Source organism: Mobula birostris, chromosome 9, assembly GCF_030028105.1.
Source record: "Mobula birostris isolate sMobBir1 chromosome 9, sMobBir1.hap1, whole genome shotgun sequence".
Lineage (NCBI taxonomy): Eukaryota > Metazoa > Chordata > Chondrichthyes > Myliobatiformes > Myliobatidae > Mobula > Mobula birostris.
The window spans coordinates 44,283,924-44,309,166 of record NC_092378.1 but is presented as its reverse complement, the minus strand read 5'-3'; the positions used below and the strand labels follow the sequence as shown (position 1 = coordinate 44,309,166).

Genomic DNA, 25,243 nt, shown 5'->3' with positions numbered 1-25,243 from the left:
AATGTCTTTCCCCTCAACCACTCCACTCTCTGTTCTGTTGCTATGGTTCCCATTCCCCTGCAACTCTTGATTAAAACCCTCCCATGCAGCATGAATAAACTTTCCCGTAAGGTTATTCGTCTCCCTGTAACTTGGGTGTAAACTGTCAGGTCTACAAGTCCCACCTTCCATGGATGAGACCCCAGTACTCCAAAAATCTGTATCCCTTGCTTCTGCACCATCTCCTTTGCATCACATTAAACTGAATTATCTTCCCTTATCCGGCCTCCCTAGCACGTGGCACAGGTGGCATTCCTAAGATCACAATCCTGGAGTTCCTGTCCTTTAACTTTGCACTTAACTCCCTGAACTCACTTGGCAAGACCTCATCACCCTTTTGATCCATGTCGTTGGTATTGATGTGGACCACAATGTATGGCTGCTCACCCTCCTACTTAATAATGCTGTGGATCTGATCCTAGATGTCCCTGACTCTAGTCCTGGGAGACAACATACTATCCGGGAATCTGGTTCCTGTCCACAGAGTCTCCTGTCTGTTAGCCTAAGCTTACAACAGCTCACCTCTCCTCCCTGTTTCCATTTTGAATCACAGAGTCAGACTCAGTCCCAAAGACCGAACTGCTGTTGCTTTCTCTGCTAGGTCATTTCCACCAACAGTATCCGGAGTGGTGTGCCTGTTACTAACTGCCTGTCCCCTCTTCCCCTCCTGATGGTCACCCAGTTACCTGTGTCCTGCACCTTGGGTGTAAGTACGTTCCTGTATGTCCTGTCGATCAACCCTTCAGCCTCCCAAATGATATGGAGTTCATCCCGCTCCTGCTTCACTTCCTTAACATGGTCTGTAGGAAGCTGCAGCAGGGTGCCCTTCTTGCAAGTGTAGTCGCCAGGGACCCTGGAGCTCTCCCTGCCTTCCTATATCCCACAAGTGGAGCATTCTACTATCCAGTGTGGCATTCCCATTTCTCTGACTGTGCGATGAGAAAGAAAGAAAATTAAACACAAAAAATCTATCTACAGCCTTCACTCCTCCTCACTGAAGCCTCTTGAGCCAAAGCAACTCCCCACCCAGCACTGGCCCACTCACACAGTGGCTGCTCCACTTAAAACTAACTACTTTTTATTAGCCCTTGCCAAGTGCCTAATTACGCATAACCCAATATCTCTTTGAGAACTGCGGTGCACAAAATGTACCGACTGACTTGCTTACTTCTTTTGAAATTCCTCTTCAATATTCATCTCCACAATCCAACGTATCCTCGGGAACTGTGGCACACAGAATGTCCCAACTGCCCCTGTTCTTCATAGATAAATAAACATCAGAAAGTCCTTTGCTTATGTGTGCAAGCTGGATCACTGTTTGAGAAGAGCTACTGACAGAGCACAGAGAACAGGGCCTTACCTTCAGATACTTGTCCCAGAGGAATTTGCTAAGTCTTATTACTTGGGATTGTGGATCCAGAACAGCTTTCATTTTTGATCTATAGCAATGATAGCTGAAACAGCCCGTGTCAGGCTGCAGTGAGTGCTGGCAAATCTCAAAGCCTGTCAACAAAGCATCTGAGTTTGAAGCAGACGGCAGTAATCAGTTCCCATTCTGCCTTGGGTGCAAGAGCAAATGTCATGCTTTAACCTGATACACTCTGCCTGTCTAATACTCAGACCAGGGGTTAGAGCGGACACCAGGGAGATTGAACTTCAAGTAGATCAATATCTATCAACACCCGACAGTGTAAATAGAACTTGCTCCAAAATACCACTATCATTACAGCAAAGGATGAGTATTCCGATAGGACTCAGTCTATCATGGAGGGGGTTTTCATCCACTATTGGGGAGAGATGGGATAGAGCACCAAACATAAAGTCAGGAATAAGCTATTTGACCCCTGACCCCTTGCATGATTCCTAAAGATCAAGGCTGATCCTCTGCCCTTTCACCCTTTTGTCTGATCCCCATATGTTCTGATTCCCTAGCGTTTTAAAAATCCACCAGTCCCAGCCTTGAGTATACTCAACGATGGAGTGCCCCCTGCTCTCTATGATAGGGAATGCCCTGAATTACTTCTGCCTGCTTGAAGAAATTTCTCCTCACTTCAGTTCCAGGTTCTCTGACTTTTTAGAGTTTTGATTGTGCTGTGTTCCAGATTCTGGCCAGAGGAAAGTACCTATCCTGTCAATCCACAAAATCTTATGCTTCTCAATAAGATCACTTCTTCCAAACTCCAGAGAGCCTGGGCCTACTGTATTTACTATGACTTCCTTGGACAGTACCCTCATTATCTAATTGATGCAGTGAAGTTGCACTGCCATGAACACCAGGGCAAATGCAGTAAAACTCTAATCACCTGTCGGATGATTCCGTAATCTGGTTGGCTTGTACCTGGCTCAAGGGTTGATGTTTTCCTGTGCCTCACCCCAGACTCACCAAGGCTCCAATTCCTGTGTATCCGTGAAACTTGCAGGGTTCACCGAAACGGCGTTTATTGCAATATTGTGTAACATCTTTTTAAAAACTGAGAGAATGTTGGGATAGAAATAGGCAGAATCCAGAAAATCTCCCTGTCCAGCAGCACCAAAGTCAAAGCGGATGGGCTATCGGAATTTAGCTACATAATATTCCTTGTGTGTAACTACCAAATGAGGTTTGACCAAAACACTGTGCAATCTCAGTCAGTTTTCCTATATTCCAGCCTCCTTCCCTGAAGGCTAAAAGACCAATTTTCTTCCGTTAGCTCACTTTCTCAACTTTGTGTTAGTAATAAACTTCAATGGATGACACTTTTCATCCAAGTGATTAATGTGAATAGTGAGTAGGTTGGAGCCCAAAGTAACCACCCACCCTCTCCACCCTGCAGCTCCCACTAGTGACAGGCTGTCAACCTGAAAAACCAGTGGTTGTCTTCTTTATCCTCCATCCAAGAGAATATGATTTGCACACAAAAGATTCTGGAAATCCAGAGTAAAACACACAAAATATTGGAGAAATTCAGCAGCTCAGGCAGCACCTATGGAGGGGAATGAAGAGTAGATGCTTCTAGCCAAGTTGCTTCATCAGGACTGGAAAGGAAGGGGGAAGAAGCCAGTATAAGAAGTTGAGGGAGGATAGCAAGGTGACGGGTGAAGCCAGGTGAGGGGTATGGTTGTTTTTTTAGATCATGATCTGGTCTTCCCTCTTTATCTACAGATCCACAGGAAGCTTTTAGATTCATCAAACTAATTCTTCCCTTCGTAACACCATATTGACTCAGCTTAATCAAAATATTTTCCAGTAGCCCTATTAACAATGCATTCCAGAATTTTACTGATATCAGATCTCAGGTTGGTCTACCACCTCCTACTCCCCCTCTCCCTTCCCAAATAGCAATATTATGCATTTTTACTTTCCCGTCTGCCGGGTTGAATCAGGATCTGGAAAACCTCTGAAGATTGTGTCTAGTGCACTTACTATTTCAATGGTCACCATGGTTTCATGACGCCGCAGAGACCCAGGTTCAATTCTGATCTCCGGTGCTCTCTGTGTGGAGTTTACATTTCAGGGTGCTCTGGTTTCTTCCATAGCAAAAAAAAATTGGGGGTTGCAAGGTTAATTGGCCACCATAAATTATCACTAGTGTATAAGTGAGTGGTAGAATCTGGGGGCGCATAATGGGAATGTGGAGAAAATATAATGTGTTAGGGTGGGATTAGTGTAGACAGGCCAGCTTGATAGCATGGATTCGGTAGATCAAAGGGCTTGTTTCTAGACGGTCTCTCTCCAACTCCTTTGGAATCCTGCAATGCAGTCTATCAGCTCAGTTTAGTGATATTAATTACTTTAAATTCTTTGCTATAATTAGATGCATTTTTTCTGCATTTATTCACCTACAGTGAAGGCAGATAAAAGCTGTTTAATGCCCTGGCCGCTTCATTTTTTCCTATGATTTTCTCAATGGGATCCTCATTAATTTCCTTTGAAAGATTAAAGAGAGATTAAAAATTGGCTTTATATTGCACATGTACAAACGTACATGGAACATGCAGTGAAATGCCTCGTTTGTGTCAAATCATATCAGTGAGGATTATGCTGGGCAGCCAGTGTGTCTGGTGCCAACAGAGCATGCCCACAACTCACTCACCCTAACTGTAAGTCTTTGAGATGTTGGGGGAGACTGGAGCACTCACAGGAAACCCACACAATCATGGGAGAATGTACAAAGTCCTTACAGACAGCGTAGGGAATCAAACCCTGATCGGTGATCGCTGGCACTGTAAGTGTTATGTTTACTGCTGTATTACCATGCCACCCCAATAACAACAGCACAGATATAAATGGGTAGAAGGCACAACCAAGATCCACCTGGGCTCTCCCAAACCGTTCCAACTGTCCTCCATTCTAATCCCATGGAAGTGAAGTGCCATCACTTTGAAGGATACATGTATTTCCACGTGTGTGATCTGAAGATGTCTGCATACTGCTGCTTTGCAGTGCCAGGGTCATTCGAGAAAAGTTCAAAATTTCCCTGGCTAGTTAGTGATGCCAAGGCCAAATCCCATTCCCTTGTCTCTACTTGGTGTTTAGATAAGGGTTGGTGATTTTTGCCTTTGAAGTTTATAAGACCGGATATGCAGTGATGATGAAAAGCCAGAAGCTCCAGATGCTAAAATTGCACTGCAGGAAAGACCACTTCTGAGAAGGAGAAACAGACTGAAGGCTTTCGGTCAACAACCTTTCACCAGAACTGAGCAAAGTTCGGCAATGAAGGGAGAAGGGTGGAAGGAAACGAAATGGAGTGTCTGGGATCGCCCACTGGTACCGAATCTTAAACCTCTTCCACTCTTCCACCACACGGTCAAAATCCTGACTGTGTTGAGGTAGTTATGTTACAGTTCGCAATAATGCTCCAAAGTGGATGGATGGAATTTCTACTTCCAGCAATACCTTTCCCATCCCTCAACTGTCCCCAAAAATTCTTATCTTCTTTTTCCTTTTAGTTTCTGATGTTCCATAAATAGGTTACAAAGAGAAATTATACTCTGTATGTGTCTGAAACGATCTTTCTGCAATGTAGAATAAATAACAAAAAATAAGTATACCTGGCCTCCACTGAATAGAATTATGCTGGGATCATTTGTTTCTTAGTACATGGCTAGGACATGGAGAGAACGCCCCTAATCCATCATCATGTGTGCCTTGGGATCCTAAGGTTTGCAAAATTAGTGCTTGATTGGTCAGCCAAAACAGGAATAGAAACTGGGGCTGTGGTACCGGAGAGGACAGGGCACATGCAGGACGTCTTTTGGCTTGTCAACATTGAGCTGAGAGGGGGGAAAAAAAGTTCTGGCAGGTCCACAAATTCATGTCAGTCAGACAGTCTGACGACAGCACAGGGAGAGCAAGTCATTAAAAATCTCTGGCTCTGTAATGACTATTGCTGACCTCTGCACTGAGAGGCTGGGTCTCTTGGGTCATGTGCTATTGTTCTGCAAAATGCCAGGCCATAAGGGGGTCCACTGGGGTCCTGTTCCCTCACGAAAGGACAGTAAATCACAGCAGTGTGGATTGTGCTATTGCCATAAAATGGGCCAATGCAATGAAAAAGTCATTAGATGAAGTTCAAAAAGCGAGCACAGAGCAAAATTTTAACTTGGACGGTTAAATTAAATTTGTGACTGACTGATTTGCTTTGATTAAAATGGTTGTTGACAAATGGAAGTATGCGAGTAACGTTTCAAAGTAGATTTGTTATCAAAGTACGTATACAGTATACAACTCTGAGATTCGTCTCCTGCAAAGGAACGCCATAGAACCTGCTTAAAGGAAAACCCCACACAACAAAGAGCATCAGACACCAAACACACAAAAAAAGAACAAGTAACGCAAGTAATGCACAGAACATTAAACATCAAACCGCAGAGTCTCTGAAAGAGAGTCCACATCTGTGAGCCGCCGAGATGAGTGAAACTGACCCAGAAGCTGATGGCTGCAGGCCACTGCCACCGAGTCAGCCAGTTCAGCAGTGCGTCGATGGCTGCAGGCCACAGCCGCAGAGCCAGTTCCGTGCATTTTTGTTTACTCGTTTTTCACTATTTGTGCAATTTGATCAAGGCACTTCAGAACAAAAGCGCCTCGATCAAATTACACAAACAGTAAAAAGGAGTAAACAAAAACACGTGAAACCTGAACTGCAGAGTCCCCGGAGTGAGCCACAGCTGCAGGGTATGTTCAGCGCTGAGGACATTAAACATCAAACCACAGAGTCCGCAAAAGTGAGTCCACAGCCACAAGCTGCTGAGGCCAAACCATTCTTAAGTTCAGCTGAACTTCCCCGTCTTTACACTCATAATTATGTCTACCTTATTAAATGTGTTTTTCAATCTGCACCATCACTTTCAGTAGTTTAAATGCAAATATTCCCAAGTCTATCTGATCTTGTACTGTACCTGTTTTAGAGCAGTACCTTGAAGGCGGAGCTTAGGAGGGTTAATGGTGCCTAACGGCTACTCCTTTGATTGCATCTTCGGAAACAGCTCTATTTCCATCCTTAATATCTCAATTTTTTTGCTTTCGGGGTTCTTTTGAGGACCCTGACCTGGAGTTACACATTGACTATGGTTCTTTGCAGGAATGGGACCCGCTCTCAGGGTTCCATAACTGGCCGTTGTTTGGCATGCCAAAGGCTCGGCCTAAGATTCCAGCTCGAATTCGGAAGCCTAGGATCTTGGGGCTCTGGAGATGGGCGGATCGAGGGTCAGTGTCACAACAGGAGACCCGTGTGTCGTCAGGGGAGTCGGAATATCTGCTGTGTTCCTGGAGGCCCGGGATCTTTGCGATCTTCAGGCACAGAGCTCGAAAAAAGCAACATAACGGACTTTTAACATCCTAAACCAGCGAGTTGTTTCTTATGTCTCCCGCTCGCAGGGAAAATAGAAAATGGAGACACTTTTCTTTCTCCCTTATTAGGGAGAGAGAGAACCTGCGGTATGTCGAATACCGGGTGAAACGTGAAGTCTTTGGGGTAACTGCAAGTCTGTGTCTTTGCTATTGTTTTGCTCACATTTGAGTGCTCGGTGACGGTGTTGACGCTTCCTTTTTTTGCCGGTGGGGGGAGGGAGGATTGTTGCTCGCTGCCACTTACGCGCGGGCGGGGGGGGCAGCTGGTGGGGGGACTTTGGGGTTCTCACGTTTAACTGTCGTTCATTCTTTGGGGCACTCCTTTGTTTTTGTGGATGTTTGTGAAGAAAAAGCATTTCAGGATGTATATTGTATCCATTTCTCTGACATTAAATTGTACCTTTGAACTTTTCATTCCATCATCTCACTTTGATCTACATTAATTTACATCTGCTGTGTAGTGAAGTCTTTTCGTTGAGATTTGAATACACCTTTGGTATTCGGGGAGGGGTGATCGAGTATCTGATGATACCATTAGGAATGAACTGTTTGTGGCTGGGAAAACTTGGAAGGAAGGCTTGGCTGTTTTCAGATTGTTCTTGTAGGTGGAACCAAAAAGACAGTCATTGCTTAACCCTCCGCTCGTGTGTTTGTGTCGGGTTGGTTGGCCTGTAATGTCTACCTCCCTCAGGGATGGGATTCGCCCCCATCTACTTCCCTACCGACATGTTCAGCAGTCTGAGGGGCTTATTAAAAATGACCATTTGGTGCCAGTGGAAGGCCATCTCAACAAGGAGACTGTTTGGTACAGAGACAGTCAGGGAGGGTCACACGACTTCGGTCATGTGTGAATCTCCATTCACGCGGATTGATGAAACCCTAAGATGGAAAATGGGGATTGTTGAAGATGCAAAGAGATTTCAGGGAACTATGGACGGAATGAATGAGTGAGCAACAATGCGGCAGAATGGAGTACTACATGGAAAAACCTTGCAATGCTATTCACTATGGTTAAAGAATAAATATGCTATACATTTATATAGTGATGAGAGATTGTTGATGCTTGATGTTCAAAGGGACGTGGGTACCGAAAACTGATATGCAGATTTAGAGAGCACATGGTGTATTGGCCTTCACTGGCAAAACAGTGATGTCTTATAAAAATAATGTTGAGTGTAGGTGAGATGACAGATGGAGCATTGGGTAGAGTTCTGGTGTGCTTATTAAAAAAGAATATACTTGGAATAGTGGACCTTGGCAAAAATTCAACAGACTGCTTTCAAGGGTGACATATCTAAGTGGAAATTGAATAGCTAAGCCTACATTATACAAAATGATCTCACTGAAGCATAAGAACAGCTAACGGGAAATGCAGTGTTTCTTCTGTCTGAAGAGTGCAAAACTAGTAGTTGCGGTCATTATAAGGGCAGCCATTTGGAACTGAAATGGGAAATTTCTTCACTGAGAGCAAGGTGGATCTTTGGAATGCTGTATGGATAAGTAGGCTCAGATATTGATTGCACTCAGAACTGACATTGATAGATTTCTGGCTATTAAAGAAATCGAGACATCTGAGGAGAGGGCAGCAAAATGGTTTTGAGGTAGATTATCGGTCATGATCTTGTGGAATGGAGGTGAAGGCACGCCCGCCCATTTCTTATATTCTTTGTAATCTCTTTGATGTAATGAGTCAGCAGACGAAGCGGTCTGGTCTCTCAAACTGGAACATCTAATGATTAAGTGCCGACTGTTTGACTTATCAAAAGAGCTCTTCTCCATGATCCTGACCGCGGTGTACATACCGCCAAAAGCTAATATTAAGCAGGCACTCGAGGTATTGAGTACTGCGATCAGCAAGTAGGAATCAGCCTACTCCTTTCAAATCATTGCTGGGGAGTTCAGGCAGGCTTGTGTGAGGAAATCTCTGCCCAACTATCATCAACATATCACCTGCAGTACAATGGGTCCCAACACACTTGACCATTGTTACCCTACAATTAGGAATGCCTACCGTTCCATCTCTAGTCCGCATTTCAGGAAATCTGATCATCTGGCTGTCCCCCTCCTACCTGCATGCAGACAGAGGCTAAAGAGCAAGATTCCAGAGGTAAGGACAACAAAGAGGTGGTCTCAGGAGGAAGAGGAGCAGCTGCAGGATTGCTTCAAGTCGGTGGATTGGGCTGTGTTCAAGGACTCATCAGAGGATCTGAACAAGTACACCAGGGTTGTCATGGACTCTATGAAAACTGTCATAGTCTCCCCACAAAATCTTTCAAAGTCTTCCCCAACCAGAAGACCTGGATGAACCATGAAGTCCACGGGCTGCTAAAAGCCAGATTGGTGGTGTTCAGATCTGGGGGGCCAATCTGGGATACAAGAGGTCCAGGTTGTGACCTCCAGAAAGCCACCTGACTTGTGAAGTGGCGATTCTAGACCAAACTTGAAACACTGAGGGGTGCTCGACAGCTGTGGCAGGGTTTGAATGCTATCACTTTCTAAAAGTGAAACCAGGTGCCATAGGTGCCAACAAGGTTTCGATCCCAGATGAGTTCAATGCCTTTTATACTCTATTTGACTTTCAAAACAGGGAGACACCTTCATAGACTCTCACAGCCCCCGATGACTCTGTGCTTTCAGTCTCTGAGGCCAGTGTGAGAGCAAACTTCAGGAGGGTAAACCCACAGAAAGCATCCAGCCCAGATGGGATACCTGGCTGAGTACTAAATACCAGTGCTGATCAACTGGCTGGAGTGTTCACCGATATCTTTAACCTCTCGCTTCGGCAATCTGAAGCAGGCTTCAAGCAGGCTTCAATTATACCGGTGCCCAAGAACATGATAACCTTCCTCAATGACTATCATTCTGTAGCACTTCCAACCACTGTGATAAAGTGCTTTGAGTGGTTGGTGATGAAGTGTATCAACTCCTGCCTGAGGTGTGACTTGGATCCGCTCCAATTTCCCGACTGTCACATTCAGGCCAACAGCAGTTGCCATTTCATTGGCTCTTCACTCAACCCTGAATTATCTGGACAGCAAAGATGTATACATGAACTTGCTCTTCATTGGCTACAGCTTGGCATTCAATCTATTATTCCCCCCAATACTAATTAATTTGCTCCAAGACCTAGGCTTCAAAACCTCCTTGTGCAACAGAATTCTCAATTTCCTCACTTGCAGACCCTAGTCAGTTTGGATTGGCAACAAATCTCCTCCACAGTCACCATCTATGGAAGGATGTGTGCTTAACCCCCTGTTCTGCTTGCATTATATCTTTTGTGAGGCCAAGCACAGCTCCAACGCCACATTTAAGTTCAGCTCCAACGCCACATTTAAGTTTAACAACAATACCATTGTTGTTGGCCAAATCAAAGATGGTGACAAATTTGCATGTAGGAGGGAGATTGAAAATCTGGCTGAGTGGTGCCACAACAACAACCTCTCGCTCAATGTCAGCAAGACTAAGAGGCTGATCATTGACTATGGGAGGAGGAAACTACAGGTCCTCGAGCCAGTCCTTATTGGGGGAATCAAAAGTACAGCAACTGCAGCAACTTTAAATTCTTTGGTATTATCATTTCAGAGGATCTGTCCTGGGTCCTGGGTCCAACATGTAAGTGCCATTACAAAAAAAGCAGTGCAGCACCTCTACTCTCTTAAAAGTTTACATCAATTCAGCATGCCATCTAAAACTTAAGTTAATGGTCGGCGCATGGAGGTTTATGGCAGGGAGAGTTTCTCCCTTCTGCCGCCTGCTATCGGGACTATCAGGAGTCGATTGGGACTTTTTTTTTTACCATGCCCATGGTCTGCTCTTTATCAAATTATGGTATTGCTTTGCACTGCTGTAACTATATGTTATAATTATGTGGTCTTGTCAGTGTCAGTCTTTGGTTTGTCCTGTTTTTTTTGTGATATCACTTTGGAGGAACATTGTATCATTTCTTAATGCTTGCATTTCTAAATGACAATAAACGAGGACTGAGTGTCCTCATAATCTAATCTAAAAAAAATGCTTTGACAAACTTGTATAGATGTGCAGTGGAGAGTATATTGACTTGTTGCATCACAGCCTGGCATCGAAACACCCAAGCCCTTGAATGAAAAAGCCTACAAAAAGGAGTGGATTCAGCCCAGTCCATCACAAGTAAAGCACATCTACATGAAGCGTTGTCCCAGAAAAGCAGCATCCATCATCAAGGATCCCCACCACCCAGGTCATGCTTCTCACTGCTGCCATCAGGAAGGGGGTACATGAGCCTCAGGACCTACACCGCCAGGTTTAGGAACACTTATTACCCCTCAACCAGAGGGGATAACTTCACTTAACTTCACTCATCCCAACTCTGAGCTGTTCCCCCACCTATGGACTTACTTTCAAGAACTGTTCTTAATTTTTATTGCTTATTTATTTATTCTTTTTATTTTTATTTTTTTCTCAGCTCAAGCTGGTAAAACCTGAGGTAGGGGCATACCCAAGCACACTCATCTCTCAATTGCCAGGAACTTTCGGACTATTCTAGTGGCGTTTAGGTTTGTGGCTTTCTGAAGATTTACATAAATATTGCTGTGGAGATCTAATTGTTTCATGCTAATGTGTATACCCTTTTCATGTTCCATAGTCTTTCAATTTCCTCTTTTAATTCAGCATATTTCTGGTGTTTTCCTTCCACCTATTGATTTCTGTATGCTAAGTGTGTTTAGAATGGCTATATCATTAGGCAAGTTGTTTTTGCTTGTTTATCCAATAATATTATATCTGAATGGTTATTATGGATTGTCCTTTCCATAATAATGGATCAGTTGTAATATAATTTGTAGCACGCTGACTCTAAAACTGGATCAGACTTATAGTAAGTTATGGTGTCTTATGTGAGTTTGTATTTTAAAGCAAGATTTTGGTAAATGATATTCACTACTTGGTGTGCCTGTGTAAGTAATCAGATTGAGTTAAATTACTGCAGGATCCTGTGAGGTGTTCGATTATTTCTGGTTTCTCTTGGCATTTTCAGCATTTATTCTGTAGAGATAATTTCTTCATTTTTCTAGGTTGTGCTTTCATTTAAGTTTATTGGTGTGCACTTCTTATCAGAATTACATATATTCACATGGAATGCTGAATCCTATTTTCATTGATGAAAATATATCCTTAGATATAAAACTCCTTAGAAGTTTTATCTGACTGTTGTGTAAATTTTTATGGCTGGTTATTCCTCTTCCTTCTGTCCATGGCAGCATTAATCTAAGTGTTCAAATGTGCGTAGTGGTTTCAAAGATTTGTCATTTCATTTCTTATTTTTCTTTGCAAATTTTCTAGATCAGTTTCAGACAAAGGCATTATGCCAAAAGAATATGTTATTATGGGTGTAGCAGGAGTGTCTATTGCCTTTGTTGTATTTTTCCTGTTGAGCTCTGTTTGGCAGGTTTTCTTAGGCCTTGAAGTAAATTCTGTCAAAAGTTTTCCCTTTATCGCACTATGATCTATTTTCTTTGCTTGTTGATACCCCAGCTAGTTATACGGTACGTTCTATATTCATCCATCAATTGTATCGTATCCTACTGCTCCGTTTTACATTCTACTAACTCTTTATGTTTAATATCTGCACTTGGCTAGTCCAAGTTTCATTCTTATATCTTTAGAAAATAGTTCTACTACTATTTCAATTTATTGCTTTAGCTTTGCTGATGATGGAGTATATAATTTCAAATTGTCCATGTATTGAAGGTGTGCAAAGGTATAATTTGGTTGTCTTTGATTTGATATCCTATTTTCGTCCGATCCAGTAAATTAGAGAGTAGGTTTAAAGCTAGACAAAACCAGAGTAGGCTTACAGAGTCGCACTGGAAAATGCCTTGGTTTAATTTGATAACAGTGGTTGTTCTTTTTTGGTTGTTAATAGATAGGGTGATTATAGTGCCCCAATGCTTCATCAGATGTTCTTGGAATTTCACAAGTATTGGCTGTAGTTTATACATATTAAAAGTTTCTATTAACCATGAGTGGGGGACAGAATTAAATGCATTTTGGTAGTCAGTATAACAACATGAAAGATATCTATCTTCCACTGGATTTACAGTTACAGAATCTATTATCAGTAGTTCTTTACATCCTTACATACCTTTACGGCATCCTTTCTGCTCTTCTGTAAATATATTGTGGTTATCTAAGTGACTGGTGATTAGTTGTGAGATGTATGATGTTACAATTTTATATATAGTTTGTAACCAAGTTAAAGGACAATATTTTGATGGGTCATTTGTGATTTCTCCTTTAGGTAAGAGATGTGTTTTACCTCCTATCAAAAAATCGGACACTTTTACAAGATTTTTAAGAAAATTGTTGATATGTATTGATAAGTATGAATGAAGGCAAGTACATTTTTTATACCGATGATTGTGAATATTATCGCTGCCAGTACTTTTCCAGTTGTGGGTATTTTTTTATAACCGGTTTTAGCATATTCATTGTAACTTCAGGTGTTTGCATGTCTTCAATTGTGTGCGTGTGTTCTTTTCCCTCCCTAGTCCAATCTGGACTACCGAATCTATTTAGTTTGGCTCTGTATGCACTGAAATTTTGTTTTTTTATGTCTATAAATTTTACAGTCCTTTTGTTGGCTTGATCTTGTACGGACCTTATATTTCTCTTAACTTTCTTGCTCAGGTTATCCATTTTAGACTTCATTAGATGGGCTATTTTCTGCTCTTAAGATTTCAATTTTATTACTATTTTATATAATATTATTATTATTTGTGTAATTGCAGTTTATATTTGCACGTTGGTTGTGTGTCCATCTTGTGTGTGGTCTTTCATTGATTGTATTGTGTTGTGAATACCCACAAGAAAACCAATCCCAGGGTTGCATGTAGTGACATATATGCACTTTGATAACAGATTTACTTTGAACTTTGAGCTTCAGATCATAATTACCAAAAGTTTTATAGTCAAATCTTTTGGAATCTGTTATGCTCTGGTTACAGGACCTTAACCCAGAATGTCAACTGTTTATTCCACTCTATAGATGCTGCCTGACTTGTTGAGTTCCCCCAGCACTTTGTGTGTGTGTGTGTTTGTGTGTGTAGCTCAGGCATATGAATGCTTCCCTTAGCTGCAGCCTGTACTCACGTAGAAGCACTTGGGAGATTATGGGATGGATTTGTCTGCTGCTGCAAGGCCACAGCTATCTTCTGTTGTGTGGGAGCAGAATGGGCCTTTACCGAGCGCTCTATCTCCCTATCACTCTCCTCTCCCCTAAACCGCACTGGGTGGAGCCAAGCAGAGCAGGGAATACTGAGAAGGACTCATTCACTCCTTGAGTCATGAGGCCGGCTGGTGCCTGCTTGTTCCCCCATCCTGGCTGTTTCTGTGCTCCTCTCCCACAGACATTCTTTTAATTCACTTCCAACTTACAAATAGTTGTAGGGAATGGAACCAATTACAGACATCCCACCCTGCAAAAATTCATTTCAGGGAGGTAGCACCCCCGCCCCCGCAACCCCATATTCCCCCCCCCCGTCGACCTCCAAGGGTGTATGTAATACTTTGTTTAGTGATTTTGTCTAATCTGTAAACCAAATTGGGTATATGCAGCAAATATGACTTAAAATATGTACTTATATTATATTATCATATTTATTCTATTACAACTTTAAGCAAGTCTACAGGGAGTTTGGCCTCATCAAGTAGGACATCAATAGCGTAGCTCCTTAGCAGCTAGCCAGCTGGTTTAAATCAGGGGTCCCCAACCTTTTTTGCACTGCGGACTGGTTTAATATTGACAATATTCTTGCGGACCAGCCGACCGGGGGTGGGGGGGGGAAGGTGTTAAACGCGACCAGAATATAGGTGATAAGTCAACTATAAGACACTTGTAAGTGGCTAATACACTCAGTTTCGTTTCTAAAGGGGTTTATCTAACGAATTTAATAATAAACACACAGTGCATATTTTCCTCGCATGAATGTAGTGATAAGTCAATTATAACAATGGTCCCAAACCTCCGGGCCGCGAAGAATGCAGCGGTACAGCGGTAGCCAGAACACACCCAGCACATCTTTAAGAAAAAAGCCTAAATAAACAAGCTAATTGATTAGGTGCCGCCCGGCAGGTAAATGTCGGCCTGGATCAGAGGCAACGCAATCAGCAATCTAATTAATTAGCTTGTTTATTTCGGCTTTTTTCTTAAAGATGTGCTGGGTGCGTTCTGGCTACCACTGTACTCTTCGCGGACCGGAGGTTGGGGACCACTGAATTATAAGTCACTTATAAGTCAATAGCATCATAACATTTTAAGTAACGTTTGGACATTAAACACACAGCACATATTTTCCTCGTATGAACATATAAAATCATTGCAACACACCAATATCGCTGAATCAGTGGGAGCCCTGGGCTTGTTTTCCTGCAACAACACGGTCCCATCAAGGGGTGATGGGAGACAGCGATACTTGAAGGGGGTTCCTTATGTCCAGTCTATTCCGCAATTTAGTTTTTGTTGCATTCATTGCAGAAAACGCCGCTTCACTGAAATATGTTGGAAATGGAAGCAACGTTTTCAGTGCTTTCGTAGCTATCTCAGGATATTCAGCCTTGACTTTGATCCTGAATGCCGGCAGAGATGTTATGTTAAACATACTTTTCACCCCGTCGTCATTTGCAAGCTCAAGGAGTTGATCTTTTTCCCGTGCTGACATGGATGATTCACCGGGGACATTCACAAATGGGTCACGGACCCATTCCTTTGCACGTCTTGGGTCTCTGATGGCTTCGTGTGCGTTAAAATTCAACAGTGCGTGACGGGGAATGAGAAAAGGTACAGCTGACTCATATCGTTTCATATCGCCAAATCAGATTGTTTCCTCGTGGCCCGGCGGTTGGGGACCACTCTTCGCACGAAGAGAGACCAATCAGGATGCTCGCTCTCCCTCTCAAAAATATCTATTTCCGGGATATTGTATATAATTTCCGGGCGTCAGGTAGCCACTATCGATATGCCGGAGACTCCCGGAACTTCCGGGAGAGGTGGGATGTCTGCTATCGTAGCCTGGGTACTGCCTGTACTTTCACAGAGGAGGCAGTGTTAGGGGATAGATGAGGTGGGCAATCCCCAATGCTTAACAGCACCCGCTGCTGTCTGTTTTTCCCAGGCTAAGTAAGACTGGTCCCTCACAGCAACAGCAGAGGGTTACGTGCTGTGCCGTCAGGCCTCAGTCCAAACACCTTTGGACTATTTTAAACCAAATAAATGCAGGTGCTGAAAATCTGAAATGGAAGCAGAAAATGCCAGAATTTTTTCCTAGAAGCCTGTCTGTGTTACCTTCTGTGAAAATGAGACAAAACGTTTGTTGAATTTCTCTAGTGTTTTCATTCATGTCATGGTGGCGTAACGAGCAGAGATGCTGCTTCACAGCCCCGGTCATGCAGGTTCAATCCTGACCTCGGATGTCTGTGTGGAGTCTGCACATTCTCCCAATAACCGTGTCATAAGATCCGTTTCAGTGCAGGGTCACTGACCCGAAACATAGCCCAAATTTTTCCTTTCCCAGACCCTGCCCAACTTGCTGAGCGTTCCTGATGTTCTCTGTTTTTGTTGGAATGTTTTATTGCATTGAATACAGTTCATCAGTGCAAATGGTTGTCAGGATTCAGAGCTGTGGAGCAGAATGAGGGCAGACAGTTGCATTACAATCCAAAATTCTGCTTTTTTCCTTTTAAACACACTATATTTTGTAGCCAATAAGACTGGGTGAAAGGACTTTTTATTTGCCATCAATGCTAGTGTGGTCCATAATTTTTTCTTTGGCAAAAGCCCCTTGGACCCAGCTGCAGTCAAGATCACAGTTTGCACAATGCTGGATTTATTTTATTTAAGTTCTATGGGAATGACAGGGGAATGACACTTAACCTCTCAATGCTGTCGCCATCGCTGCCTTCACTTTGTAAATGGGAATACGGCAGCACGCTCCCTCATTAAAATATAATTGGGATATTTTTTAAATGGCATAATTTGAGTATGAAAATCAATCAAGTGTGGCTCGACTGTACGCCACAGCCGGATGTGAAAATGCAGCTTATTAAGATCAGTTACACACTTGTAGAGGTTAGACCTTCATATATTGCTAGCGAGCTACATAATTGCTAAAGCATTTGGACACTGGTAGTGAGAAATGTTTATGCTGAATTCCCAAATGGAACTGGAACAAAGAAGCATTAGATACTAATAGTCTAAGATACAGATGGATATGTGTAGTCAAACAGCAGAGGAGCAGATCCTTTCACTCATGAAGTCCACGCCAAACCACTTATACTAATCCTGTCATGCCCACATGCTTATTAACTCCCCTGCCCCAGATTCTAACACTCACCGACGCACTAGAGGCAATTTACAGTGGCCCCTTAATCTACCAGAGCAGATAGGAGAACCCCACACGGTCACAGAGAGTACGTGCAAATTCCACGTAGAGAGCACCCTATTAGCTGTGGCCGAGGTGAAAATAACAGAAGTTAAACAAATATTTTTGTATCATCTTCGCAGAAAAAGGCACAGAAAGTCCTCTTGAGAGATTGGGTGATTCCGCTGTCCAGGAATTACTCAAGGGACTACAGATGCCGGAATCTGGAACAACAACCTGCCGGAAGAACTCAGCTGGCTGAGCAGCATCTGCAGGAGGAATGGAATTGCTGACATTTCGGATTGAAATGCTGAAGCAGAATTTTCAGCCAAAAATGTCAGCAATTCCTTTCTTCCCACATATGCTGCTTGACTCACTGAGTTCTTCCAGCAGATTGTTCGTTGCTGCAGGTTCCAGGTAAATGAAGCCAAATAAATTAGGATTAGAGAAGAATTAGTGTTAGAGAAATTAACGGGCCACAAGGCAATGAATTCCAAGGACTAGTTGACCAGTTTGTCTCCATAGCTGCCAGCTCAGATTTTCAAGGAGGCAGTTATGGAGGAGATGCACTGGCTTTTATCCTCCAGATTCCATTTATTGTAAGTCACCTCTCAGAGGCTGGATGTAACCTTGGTAGTTAAGAAAGGAGGGAGAGAGAAAACGGGGATATGTTAGGCTGATAAAGAAAAAATGCTGGAATTGCCCATTAAGGAAGTGATAGCAGAGCAAGATGACAGGGCAGAGTTGATATGCATTTATAAAAGGGAAATGATTTGACAAATCAACACACACACACACACACACACACACACACACACACACACACACACACACAACATTGGAGGAACTCAGCAGGTTCGGCGTGATCTATGAAAGGGAATAAGCAGTCAAAGTTTTTGGCCAAGACCCTGTTGAATCCTGCCTGACCTGCTGAGTTCCTCCAGCATTTTGTGTGTGTTGCTCTAGATTTCCAGCATCTGCAGAATCCCTTGTGTTTCAAATCCTTTTAATATATTTTTAGGTTGGAGCTAACAAAATCACTGAGACCTGAATCATTTGATGTGGAGTATTTGGAGTTTTTAGAACACCTGCGAGAAACTATGACCAGCGATTGTTCAGTAAAATTAGAAAAGATGGCAGGGATTGAATATGGCTAACAAACAGAAAGCAGAGAGTAGGAATAATTGATCGTTTTCAGGATAGAAACATAGAAAATAGGTGCAGGAGTAGGCCATTTGGCCCTTTGAGCTTACACCGCCATTCAGTATGATCATGGCTGATCATCCAACTCAGAACCCTGCACCAGCCTTCCCTCTATACCCCCTGATCCCTTTAGCCACAAGGGCCATATCTAACTCCCTCTTAAGTATAGCCAATGAACTGGCCTCAACTGTTTCCTGTGGCAGAGAATTCCACAGATTCACCACTCTCTGTGTGAAGTTTTTCCTAATCTCAGTCCTAAAAGGCTTCCCCTTTATCCTCAAACTGTGACCCCTCGTTCTGGACTTCCCCAACATCGGGAACAATCTTCCTGCATCTAGCCTATCCAGTCCCTTTAGGATTTTATATGTTTCAATCAGATCCCCCCTCAATCTTCTAAATTCCAACGAGTATAAGCCTAGTTCATCCAGTCTTTCATCATATGATAGTCCTGCCATCCCAGAAATCAATCTGGTGAACCTTCTTTGTACTCCCTGTATGGCAAGGATGTCTTTCCTCAGATTAGGGGACCAAAACTGCACACAATACTCCAGGTGTGGTCTCACCAAGGCCTTGTACAACTGCAGTAGTACCTCCCTGCTCCTGTATTTGAATCCTCTTGCTATAAATGCCAGCATACCATTTGCCTTTTTCACCGCCTGCTGTACCCGCGTGCCCACTTTCAATGACTGGTGTATAATGACACCCAGGTCTCGTTGCACCTCCCCTTTTCCTAATCGGCCACCATTCAGATAATAATCTGTTTTCCTGTTTTTGCCACCAAAGTGGATAACTTCACATTTATCCACATTAAATTGCATCTGCCATGAATTTGCCCACTCACCTAACCTATCCAAGTCACCCTGCATCCTCTTAGCATCCTCCTCACAGCCACACTGCCGCTCAGCTTCGTGTCATCCGCAAACTTGGAGATGCTGCATTTAATTCCCTCATCCAAGTCATTAATATATATTGTAAACAACTGGGGTCCCAGCACTGAGCCTTGCGGTACCCCACTTGTCACTGCCTGCCATTCTGAAAAGGTCCCGTTTATTCCCACTCTTTGCTTCCTGTCTGCCAACCAACTCTCTATCCACATCAATACCTTACCCCCAATACCGTGTGCTTTAAGTTTGCACACTAATCTCCTGTGTGGGACCTTGTCAAAAGCCTTTTGAAAATCCAAATATACCACATCCACTGGTTCTCCCCTATCCACTCTACTAGTTACATCCTAGGATGGGAGTCTGTCACTTGTGGGAAGCTGCAGGGATTGGTTCAGGGGCTCCAGCTATTCCCGGTCTACGTATATCCAAGGCTGCTGAGGATACAAAGCTGTATGAGTGGGGAGAAGGATTCAGGGAGGCTTCTGGGACATGCAGAATGGGTAAGAATATGGCAGATGGAGCCCAGAATGGAAAAATGTGAGACCATCCAACTTTGGTAGTAAAAATAAAAAGGCAGAGAATTTTTTTTACAATTCTGGGTGGTTGAAATAGACAGCAAGGTGACACATCAGTTATTGCTGTGGCCACCTGCTGCAGGAAGCTGAGTTTGATGCTGAATTTGGGTGCTTTTGGTGTGGAGTGTGTGACCGTGTGGGTTTCCACTAGATACTCCAGTTCCCCTCATCTCAAAAGATGTGTTGCTAATAGCTGATTACCATAAACTATCCTTAATGTAGGTACATGGCAGAATAATCAAAGGGACATTGACAGAAGTGTGGTAGGAGGCATAAGCCACATGCTTACAGAGGAAATAACAGCGGGGAAAATGGACTAATGGGGTTGCTCTGTCACAAGCCAGCATGTACCTCCTGTGTTTTTTTTAAAGCTTTGACCTCTGGGTGCCGCATCATATCAACTTGCCTTCAGACTACAAGTTTAATTCACAGTGGATGTAGGTGAGGTTGCAAACTCAGTTGTGAAATGTCATCATACAGTGTAGAAAGAACAACTGCTTATCAGCACAATGACCAGTGCCAGAGACTAACTGGCTTAAACAAGGCCAGCTGTCCAAAGCAGATGTGGCCACCCGTGGCTTGGGTGTGTGGCTTTTGCATTATTATGGAGATTTAACAACTACATTTGTACATATAGATATGCATAATAAGACCTTGGCTTTACTTCTTGTACTTACTTACCTGAAGCCCACCATAGATTTAGTAAAATGGCTGCCTTGTTTATCTCAGCAGCCACTGCAGCCTGCCATCAATTAAGGCCGTCTGCTGTGTGGAAGGAAAAAAAAGAATAGCCCTTAATTCGGCAGTGGAGTTATTGGGGCACTATCATGATGGTGTTTACGTAGCAAGCTATTCTTGTTTTTACGAGGCCGAGTTGCTAGCTCGAAGCTCAACCCGACTTGGATTCGAACTCGGGAACCTTCGCTCCAGAGTCCGGTGCTGATATTATTGCACCACCAAGCGGGACGTCTGCTGTGTAGAAAGGTGGACTGTTCTCCAACTGCCCGGAGAATGTTGGTTGTGAGTTGTTGTGTTCTGATGGAGAGCGCAGTAGAATTTATTGTGGGCAGCAATATCCCACCAATGGCAGCTTACTGCACCATCCTTTGGTAAATTTCTGGCTTTAGGTTTACATTGAACAATAAAACCATCACTTACAATTATCCTTGCGGTATTCCAAGTAATTCTGAATAGACTTCAGTTAATTTTCATGTAATCTTTGACATGTAAACAATGAATAAAAATCTCAATGCCTTCATTACCTATTATAAAAAGGATTATGAAAGCACTTTAACAATGCAAGTCATTGTTGAATGTGGTACGTGGAGGTCTTTGGCATTGACGAGAGATCACTGTAATTATCTTATTCAACCCTGGGCTGGCAAAGTTATGCCTGTCAGAATCATTCAAGGCCAGAAAGGTTCCATTCATCCCACTGAATCCACGCCCATTCCTTTTACATCACCCATCCCACAACACCATTACCATTCTCAAATAGCCTTGCATATTTCCTTTCCCAAATTCCCTTTTGGAAAGCCTTGATCATTATGGCTTCTGCATGATATACTCCTCTGACTTGCCTGTCTTTTGGTCCTTGAGCCACCTGACTTCTGTCTGCTAACTTCTTGTCTTCCGATTGAAAATTTCATCCCAATTTTTGTTGCTCCATGCAGAACAGTTCCAGCTTTTCCACTATAGTCTTGCAGCCAAAACCCTTCAGCCTGAAAATCATTGCAGTCAAACTCTTCTTCACCTACTCTAGGATCTTCATGTCCTTTCTAAGGTGAGGTAGCCAGAATTCAATGCAATACTTTCAACTTGGGTGCATTCCTCACAGCGCTGTACTCTGCACTGAACTCGTGGAATTCAGCACTCAGTGAAGAGCGGAGAGAGGGAGGTATTAAAGAGCAGATAGAATTTGTGGAACTGGCATCCCAATGATAGTCAAACCTATCAGAAAAGCTAGGCAAAAAAAAAAATGAAAGGATGAAGTGAATACTAGGAGCTTATCTCCTCCCAGAAACTTTGTAATCCTGCTGCTGAGCGGAGGTCAATAATTAATGGCAAATTCCTGTGGACAGTGCTGTTATACAAGTCATAATACAGTGCAGAAACAGGTCTTTCTGCCCATGGAGTCCATGCTGACCGTGAAGCATTTACCTAAATGCTATTTTTCCTCAAAATTTCATCATGTTAAATCATTGACAACAAAGATATCAATGCACAATGACATATGTAGCAGAGTGATATAATGGGAACAGAAGGAGCACTCAGGAAATTCAGCCTCATGTACACACTTTACTGATGGAAATTTTAACTTATGTGTCCATTTTTCTTTTGATTTTTCCCACAGTTCTGCACTTACAGTCTTCAAACTTTATTTTCAGGAAAATTAAGACTGTTTCTGTAATAGCAAGTAGCATAATAGTGTTTTTAATGCAATTATTGGTGCAAAAACCTAGGTATACAGCCGCCCAGTACACCCAACTTAAATTAATAGCAGTCACCATGCATCACTGGCCTATTGATCAATAGCCTAATCTGATCAGGATTGCCTGAATATTTTAGCACTCATCAAAGGTGGCCATGGGCATGTTTGCCTTGATTATAGAGGTTAATATCCATTGTTAAAGTTCCACTGCTTCGCAGACTAACTTTTTAAACCTGACAATGTGTGTCATCTCAATGTACCAGTTAGTTATGTTGTTGACCTTGCTAGAACAGAGTAAATAAGCTCTGAAGCACAAGCATTGATTGTTTTATTCCAAATCTTCCAACAACAACAAAAAATCAATCCAAGTTACCAACATGTTTGTGTATTTAACCCTTTCACAAGCTCATTCAAAATATGGATTGGCTTGCATCTTTAAAGGAGCTATTCTGTGTGTACCAGTTTGGAAATTGAATTTATTCTTAATGACTTTGATGTGACTATTATTCATCTAAAGGGACAAGGACATCTCATGGAAATTGTGAATGTTCTTCAGGGACTGAAGGGAGGAGAGTTATCCACATAAGGCATGTTATCCCTTATCAGATTATAGGAAGCGTACTTGTTTAAAAAAGTTGGCCTTTGTTTGTCGGTTGTGTTTGTTTTGATGGAGAGGCATTGAGCATAGGTTCAATATTATATTACATTGTACAATGCACTGCTACACAGATGTGTGATTACTAGGTCTCTGCCATGCTGTACTGTTTGAGGAATAGATAAAATCTCAGAGGCTTGTTAACTACCAGCTATTGGACCCTATTGCAAGAAGATGATGCAGGAGCTGAACAACGACGACAAAAAAAAAGACAATGAGATCCAAAATTTATCATGTGAGGGATGTTTGTCCTGAGAATTTATTAGTGATTGTGAAAAGAGAATAGAGAAAGGAATGCATTGTGCAGCATATTCCATCACCTCAAGCTGTGGCAAAGAGCTCCCACAACTAGTAATGAGCTGATAACCAGATGATTTGATTTAGTGATGAAGTTTGACTATTGCCGAAATACCAAGGAATAGAAGCACTGAATCTCTTGCATCCAGCTGAGAAGATGGACAGTGCCTTCATTTAAAGTCATAAACAAAAGGCAGTGTTTGTGGCCAGGTGGCATTCCCTCAGTGAATTCAGGCCGGTCTGGATTTTAAACTCACATTTTGGGAGTCGTGAATTGAACCCACAATCTTCTGGCTCCGAGGCAAAGAAGCTACCTGCTGAGTATTGGTTGACACTTGGTGAGCTATGCAGAGGCTTGTGGAGGATGCCGGACACAGTCTCGTTTGCTGGAGCCCATAACTATGGAATTCTTTGATTGGTTGTTGCACACTTTGTCCTCGTTGGCTTTATGTCTGTAAAGGAGGACCCACTGTTCTCAGTGTACTGTTTGCTGCCAAGCCTATTAATTTACCTGCTGTAGTTCAACACAGCTCAGTTAATGATTGTGTTCGGATGGGCCCAAACATGCATTTTCTCTCCATGCAAATGACCACAGACACTTTGTCTTGTTCCCAAGTAAATCTAACACTAATTAATGTGAGCACCAGTAATCTGCTTTCTATCTCACTCCACAAAACCATGGTTTAAATTAGTTGATGGGACAAATACGTTTCGCTGATTCAACCTCTGGAAAGAATCTATGTCATAAACTGATTGCTATGGCAACATGAAGAAATGGCAAACCTGTTTGGGGAAAATACTTGCAGAATGTAACAATCTATTGCCCGTCATTCACTAATTTTATCTTCATGATAACTGGGAAGTTCACTAGATCTCCATGGAGACCAGAATTGCGGTCAAGCTGTTTCTAGGAACCTTGTGACGTATAGAGAGAGTGAGCTGGTCGACTGGTTAAAAATGAATTGGTGAGTGAGGTCCTGTCTGTGGTCCCAAATGATTACTGCTCAAGTGGCTAAAGAGAAACAAATCTTGGGAGATTTTACAAAGTATTTATACACCAAAGTTTCCCGTCAACCTCCAGCATTTTGAATGTTGATTGCTAAAGACTGAAAGTGGCCTTGTGCGTGTTACAATCAGAAACTTCTGTAACAGCAATGCAGCACAGATAGAATGAGATACAGTAGATTTAGTACCTCTTGGATTTCCATTTCTTGTGTGACATACATCTTCGCTCAGTTATCCACTCACCAGACAGTGCTGTTTGTCTAACCTCCATTCACAGCAACTCTCTCCTTCAACCCAAAATGGAATGACACATTAAATCAAGAATCTTTTACTGTTCATTGCTTCTGATGTCAAATGGACCTTTTTTTTTCCCTTAATAGGGAACTGGCATTTTCTTTGTGTGTTTTAATTGTGAATATGGCGAGGAAAGGGAGATTAGCATATGAAATGAGATGGCCATTCGACCTTTATTGCCCTTAAACCTGAGGTCAAACTGAAATTCTTCAGGGATCACAGTCTGAATGCTCATTCTCAAGTGGGTAGCATTGTTCGAGTGGCTCAGTCTGAAACATGTTGCATTTTCCTTATTAAACACAATTTCTGGCCTCACATCCACTGACATTCTTGAAATGCTTTTATTTATACATCCCCAATAATTTGTGAATAGAAATGTCTTCTTTAATTGTCTATACTACTTAATTCTTCTTGTGATTTTTTTTCAGTGTTTACTCTCTCCCCCCCCAACTTACCCCTCTTTCCCTCATTCACCCAAAACTGCCCGAATGGTGCTGTGTCCATCTGGCTTTGCAAGTGCTCACTTTACACAGGCACCTTTGATGGTGTTACTGAGCATGATTCCAGGATTACACTAGTATCGTACAATGACATCCCACCCTGCAAAAACTCATTTCAGGGAGGTAGCACCATCAATTTG

The 25,243-nt window shown here is 42.7% G+C and overlaps 1 protein-coding gene across 5 annotated transcripts in view; it reads left to right on the top strand.

Annotated features, from left to right (window-relative positions):
* The window catches only part of LOC140202724 (PDZ domain-containing RING finger protein 4-like), a 475,245-nt gene that overhangs the window by 256,190 nt on the left and 193,812 nt on the right, over positions 1–25,243 (top strand). Inside the window, exon 1 of one of the 5 annotated variants that reach the window (XM_072267959.1) lies at positions 13,143–13,236. The exons of the other annotated variants lie outside the window; for them this stretch is intronic. Coding sequence (XP_072124060.1) covers positions 13,231–13,236 — 6 coding nt within the window. The 5' untranslated portion in view covers positions 13,143–13,230. Of the gene's footprint in view, positions 1–13,142; positions 13,237–25,243 lie in introns of those variants that run through there. 5 annotated transcript variants of the gene reach the window in all.